This window comes from Coregonus lavaretus (genome assembly GCF_964263955.1).
Source record: "Coregonus lavaretus genome assembly, chromosome: 3".
Lineage (NCBI taxonomy): Eukaryota > Metazoa > Chordata > Actinopteri > Salmoniformes > Salmonidae > Coregonus > Coregonus lavaretus.
Window position 1 is genome coordinate 15,668,180 of NC_139990.1, and position 6,564 is coordinate 15,674,743.

General features: G+C 43.2%; 1 protein-coding gene across 2 annotated transcripts in view; it reads left to right on the top strand.

The window, feature by feature from the left end:
- LOC311109315 (receptor-type tyrosine-protein phosphatase U-like) overlaps positions 1–5,760 on the top strand; it is a 100,302-nt gene extending 94,542 nt beyond the window's left edge. For both annotated transcript variants that reach the window (XM_084152150.1, XM_084152151.1), the window contains exons 24-25: positions 2,149–2,284; positions 2,535–5,760. In XM_084152150.1, coding sequence (XP_084008276.1) covers positions 2,149–2,284; positions 2,535–2,615 — 217 coding nt within the window. In that variant the 3' untranslated portion in view covers positions 2,616–5,760. The remainder of the gene's footprint in view (positions 1–2,148; positions 2,285–2,534) is intronic.
- The last annotated feature ends 804 nt before the right edge of the window (positions 5,761–6,564 follow it).

A 6,564-nucleotide genomic window follows, 5' to 3' on the forward strand; every position in this document is an offset into this window, starting at 1 on the left:
TCCCTCATTAAAATGCAAATCAATTTCTAACATTTTTGACATGCATTTTTCTGGATTTTTTTTTGGTTGTTATTCTGTCTCTCACTGTTCAAATAAACCTACCATTAAAATTATAGACTGATCATTTCTTTGTCAGTGGGCAAACGTACAAAATCAGCAGGGGATCAAATACTTTTTTCCCTCACGGTAGGTAGGGGTAAAGTGACTATGCATAGATAATAAACAGCGAGTATCAGCAGCGTAAAAAGGGTGGGGGGGGGGGGGGGGGGGGGGGGGGGGGGGGGGGGGGGGATAGCCATTTGATTAGCTGTTCAGCAGTCTTATGGCTTGGGGGTAGAAGCTGTTAAGAAGCCTTTTGGACCTAGACTTGGCGCTCTGGTACCGCTTGCCGTGCGGTAGCAGAGAGAACAGTCTATGACTAGGGTGGCTGGAGTCTTTTGCAATTTTTAGGGCCTTCCTCTGACACCGCCTGGTATAGAGGTCCTGGATGGCAGGAAGCTTGGCCCCAGTGATGTACTGGGCCATACGCACTACCCTCTGTAGTGCCTTGCGTTCGGAGGCCGAGCAGTTGCAATACCAGGCGGTGATGCAACCAGTCAGGATGCTCTCGATGGTGCAGCTGTATAACTTTTTGAGGATCTGAGGACCCATGCCAAATCTTTTCAGTCTCCTGAGGGAAAATAGGCATTGTCGTGCCCTCTTCACGACTTTCTTGGTGTGTTTGGACCATGATAGTTTGTTGGTGATGTGGACACCAAGGAACTTGAAGCTCTCAACCTGCTCCACTACAGCTCCGTCGATGAGAATGGGGGCGTGCTCGGCACTCCGCAATATTGTAAAAAAAATCACAACAACTGCAGTCCCCATTGCCTAGATATTTCCAAAAACTGTACATGGTATGATGACACTGATGGGGTGATTTAGAATTTTGTGCAGTAGTATTTACTAATTGCTGGAAACAGTGAACACAATTGCACACATTTGTCTTCTGATGAAAACAATGTGTTATATTGTGTGAACAGAACACTTAACAGTGCTAAAAAAAAAAGATATATGACATTTGTATTTAAAATTTTGCAAAAGGTGGTGTAAGATATGCAAGTCATGTACTAAGGCAAGAAAATTATCAGATGTCCTGTACATTTATTTGATAATTGCTGTTCTGCTACAGTATAGATACGTTTCAACACAGATCCAAAAATTGCTTGTACGCGATTGAGAAAAACTGTAATCTAAGGTCACACCTTGCTTCAGTAGATTGTGTTAGTGTGTTGGTTCCGGTCCCACTTGGTAGTTTAACAACCATCAAAAGCACATGTTTTTGAACCATTACTTTCTACTGTTTAAAGCACTGAGCCTGCCTGTGTGTAGTGTTAAATGAGGCTGGATAAAATGTCAACCCCCAAGTGTTCACTACTACACTTCTGTTTACCAGCACAGTTTTCATAATTACTGTAAAAAAGGATACGCTCTAGGTTCTAGTCCCCCAGCCTCTCCTACACTTCAGCTACACTACATATCTATATCCAGCCTGGATTGGACTCTGGGGTCGACATGCTAAGCATGCATCCCAAATGGCACCCTGCGCCATATATAGTGCACTATTTTGAACCAGAGCCCTATGGGCCCTGGTCAAAAGTAGTGCACTACCGTAGGGAATAGAGTGCCATTTGAGACGCACCCCTGTATTAGATTTACTTCCTCGTTTCTGGATTTAATGAGAACATTCCTCAAGATGCCAGTCTGCTAGTCATCAAAGCTCTCCACATTGCTGTTTTTCTGACAGCCTCCTTGATCCGAGTCTGACTGAGCTGTGACATTTCGCTTATGTCTTTCCCCGTAACAGATCCAGCCTCCGTCTCTGCCCTGTATCCTAGAGACGTGACTCACATTGATGTCTGTGTCTGTTACTGTCTCTCTGTATGTGTCTGTGTCAGTGTTTGTGTCTCTGTATTTATCTCTCTATGGGCATGTGTCCGTGTCTGTGTCTGTACCTGTTTCTGTGCCATATACCCTGGTTTCGCAATCTGACTTATTCTGACACATTTCGCAATACACAGGCTACTCTCTCAGTGGTTACAAAGTGTATACATAATGATTCATAAGCACTGACCCACGTGTCTGTGTTGCTCCCTGTGTGTGTAACAGTAACGGTGGTGGTAGGAGCGGTACATTCTGTGCTTGTACCATGCTGCTAGAGATGATCCGTCATCACAGCCTGGTGGATGTCTTCTACGCTGCCAAGACACTACGCAACTCCAAACCCAACATGGTGGAGACCATGGTAAGTAATAACCTTGATTAACCAGGAAAGACCCTTGAGACCCTTTTTAGAACCTCTTTTGGTAGGGTGACCTAATACGGTGGACAGGAGTGTGCATTCCTTAAGGCTCAGTTCAGTCAAACTTGCAGTGGTTTAGAGTTTTACACACTCAAATACAAATACAGATCGCTGATCGATTGAATTCAAGATTAAATCTATAGCAAAGTATCCATGTAGAGAAATGTTGACACCTGTGTTGTGTTGTTTTCAGGAGCAGTACCGGTTCTGCTATGACCTGGCCTTGGAGTACCTGGACGACTTGGACTGCCTGAGTGAGATAGAAGTGAGATAACACTGATCCCAGATCAGCTCAGGCCCAGTGGAAATGGAGTGGAGTCCTGGGCCTAGCCTGAATCTCAGCCTGGGTCCACAACACCTGGGCCTCTCAGCCTGGTCCTAGCCTGAGTCCACAGCCTGGGCCTGGGCCTAAGTCCACACTGCTTTGCTTCTCTCTCTACACTTCTACATCTAGCACAGATTTGTCAGACCTTCTCAACCCTAGAAGCAGTTTAGGGATAGAGGCCTGGGACTCAGTCCGCTGTCTTAGCCTGGGTCCGGCCTGGTCCACACCACTCCGTCCTGGGTCTCCCCTTGGGTCTACAGCCTGGGTCTAGCCTAGTTCCTCCTCTGCTTCACTTCCCTCTCTTCTCTTCCCCCAGTTCTGGGTGATTCAGTGTATCTGCTGCCATAACGGACCTGGACAAAAAAACTATGAGAGAGAAAGAGAGGGAGACAGAGAGAGATGATGGGACATGCTCCTACCTTCTGCCTGTTGTATAATGTACTATTTTCCTTTCCCCTGCATTCTTATCCCATCTGTAAGATACTCTTCTGTTCTGTGCCACATACAGTGGCTTGCGAAAGTATTCACCCCCCTTGGCATTTTTCCTATTTTGTTGCCTTACAACCTGAAATTAAAATTGATTTTTGGGGGGTTTGTATCATTTGATTTACACAACATGCCTACCACTTTTTTATTTTGAAACAAAAAACAGAACACTTGAGCGTGCATAACTATTCACCCCCCCCCCCCCCCCCCACCTTTTACAGCAATTACAGCTGCAAGTCTCTTGGGGTATGTCTCTATAAGCTTGGCACATCTAGCCACTGGGATTTTTGCACATTCTTCAATGCAAAACTGCTCTAGCTCCTTCAAGTTGGATGGGTTCTGCTGGTGTACAGCGATCTTTAAGTCATACCACAGATTCTCAATTGGATTGAGGTCTGGGCTTTGACTAGGCCATTCCAAGACATTTAAATGTTTCCCCTTAAACCACTCAAGTGTTGCTTTAGCAGTATGCTTAGGGTCAATGTCCTGCTGGAAGGTGAACCTCCGTCCCAGTCTCAAATCTCTGGAAGACTGAAACAGGTTTCCCTCAAGAATTTCCCTGTATTTAGCGGCATCCATCATTCCTTCAATTCTGACCAGTTTCCCAGTCCCTGCCGATGAAAAACATCCCCACAGCATGATGCTGCCACCACCATGCTTCACTGTGGGGATGATGTTCTCGGGGTGATGAGAGGTGTTGGGTTTGCGCCAGACATAGCGTTTTCCAAAAAGCTCAGTTTTAGTCTCATCTAACCAAGTACCTTCTTCCATATGTTTGGGGAGTCTCCCACATGCCTTTTGGCGAACACCAAGCGTGTTTGCTTATTTTTTTCTTTAAGCAATGGCTTTTTTCTGGCCACTTTTCCATAAAGCCCAGCTCTGTGGAGTGTACGGCTTAAAGTGGTCTTATGGACAGATACTGAAGGAGCTTTGCAACTCCTTCAGGGTTATCTTTGGTCTCTTTCTTGCCTCTCTAATTAATGCCCTCCTTGCCTGGTCCGTGAGTTTGGTGGGCGGCCCTCTCTTGGCAGGTTTGTTGTGGTGCCATATTCTTTCAATTTTTTAATAATGGATTTAATGGTGCTCCGTGGGATGTTCAAAGTTTTTGATATTTTTTTATAACCCAACCCTGATTTGTACTTCTCCACAACTTTGTCCCTGACCTGTTTGGAGAGCTCCTTGAAACAAGTTATTTTTTTCATTTCACTTCACCAATTTGGACTCTTTTGTGTATGTCCATTACATGAAATCCAAATAAAAATCAATTAAAATTACAGGTTGTAATGCAAAAAAATAGGAAACATGCGAAGGGGGATGAATACTTTTGCAAGACACTGTACTATCTGCCAAACTCAAGGAAGAGGACAAGGAAATGGGCAGGATCGTCCTCTTCTCATTGGACGTTTTTCTGGTCACCTGACCACCGGTGGTATACTCAAAGGCCTCTGCAAATTCCTGCCTTATTTTACTATGTCAATGGCAACAACAACAACAACAAAAAACACAAACAATGACGTCACAACTGCAGCAGATAAAATATGTCAACTATCGGGTGATCTTGTGTGTTTGTTTTGTAATACGTGCAATGATCTTGTAAATGATGCAATGATCTACTGTTGGTGAACATCCGATGTTGTTACTGTACACTGGTGTTTTCTCTGGTGAGGCTGGAATGGCTATTTTTCCATCGGCAGAGAAGACGTTTACAAAGAGAATGACACTGAAATTCTGTTGGGTGCATTGATCCTATGGTCATACTGTACAGAAAGGACCTATCTTGTTTATTATTTATTGTATGTGTAAATAGATAGTTTTCCAGATGTTTCTAGATGTTTGTTGTCTTAACTCTGTGCCAATTCATTCTCTTTTGTCTATGAACAACATGGTCTCATTAGAATAATGTCAAAATAGTGATGTTTGCCATTGTAATTATGTGCCACCCAGTTTGACATATTACTTTTATGTCACTTCTGGTGACATACTACTCCATATTTGTAATGAGATATGTCTGCTATAAATTACTTTGTAGTTATATGTCACCCAATTTGACATATGACTTATCTAATTTCTAGTGACATATTACTCCGTATTTGTAATGAGATATGTCTTCTATAAATGGGGACCACTTGAGCACCTGCATGCCAGTCAGTCGTTAGTGTTTTCATTGCAGTTTGTGACCCAGTCTGCTTCAGGGGACCGTCCCCACTGCTACCAGAGACTGGGGTTGCAAAATTCCCATAGCTTTCCCCAAATTCCCTGATATTCCTGAAATCTCGGTTGGTGAATTTTCGGAATCAGGAACGGAATAAGCAGGGAGGGAATCCTCCAACTGGAAAACCTATAACTTGGAATCTTACTAATGGGATTTCAGGAAAACCTGGAACGTTTGGGGAAGTTACCTAATCTTGCAACCCTACCCAAGAACCCCTATAGTCAGAGAGAGCAATGTAAAAAAATAAAAAATAACACGTGTCTCTGCCTGTGGGAACAAAGGTGATCAGTTTGCCGAAATGTGTTGCTTTTAAATTTGTATTTATTCATTCAATGTGTTTAATTTTCCAAATAGTGTATAAATTAAAATAAATAAAATATTATGATGTTGCTAATATCATATGATTCATGCACTTTCTAGGTTAAAATTTTTTTTGGACACTTGGAATGGCAGACTAAGCAATGCATTTAGTTTTTATGTGATTTTAGCCTCACCAGTTCATGCACTCCAATTAGCTTTGGCTGTCACTTTCTTGCAGGAAGCATCTTATAACACACACACTATTACAATGTCTTGTTAAACAAGAACCCCAGTCTTTTCTGTTGACCTGTAGTTTAATTTACCCTTATAATTTTATGAAGTGTAGCGTTAATGGTCTGGTGTTATCATGTAACCAGACTGACTGGCTGGTTCTGCTACAGAGCCCTAATTGAAGAAGACTGATGGATCTATTGATCCAGTCTACACACCATCCCACCCCAGATAGAGAGAGAGAGGGCAGAGAGAGAGACAGGTAGCCCACCTCACCTCACCAACTCATTAATCGTAGAGAGGTCCAACAAGAACATTGGTTGCATTCATTTTATTTATTTTCATAAGGTCCTGATAAGCCTTGACAATGGAACCTCTCACCCCTCTATCGTCAGTCTGTGAATCGATCTCTGCTTTAGGGCTCTATTTTCGGCTGACGTTAAGGCGGGGCTAGTGTCAAACGTACGTTAGTTTGCAATTTCGTCATGTAGAATCTGGCGCACTGGCATTTTCCAGCCCTAAAGCCAGGTTCAGCAATTTACCGGTTTTATATCAGCTCGCTTGAGGTGTGTCCTTAAAAACATGATCCAAAATGGTAATTTCAGGCAGCGCTGATAGGGATATTTAAGACCAACCAAATGCTGGTTTTAGCGGTAACGCAGTTGATTA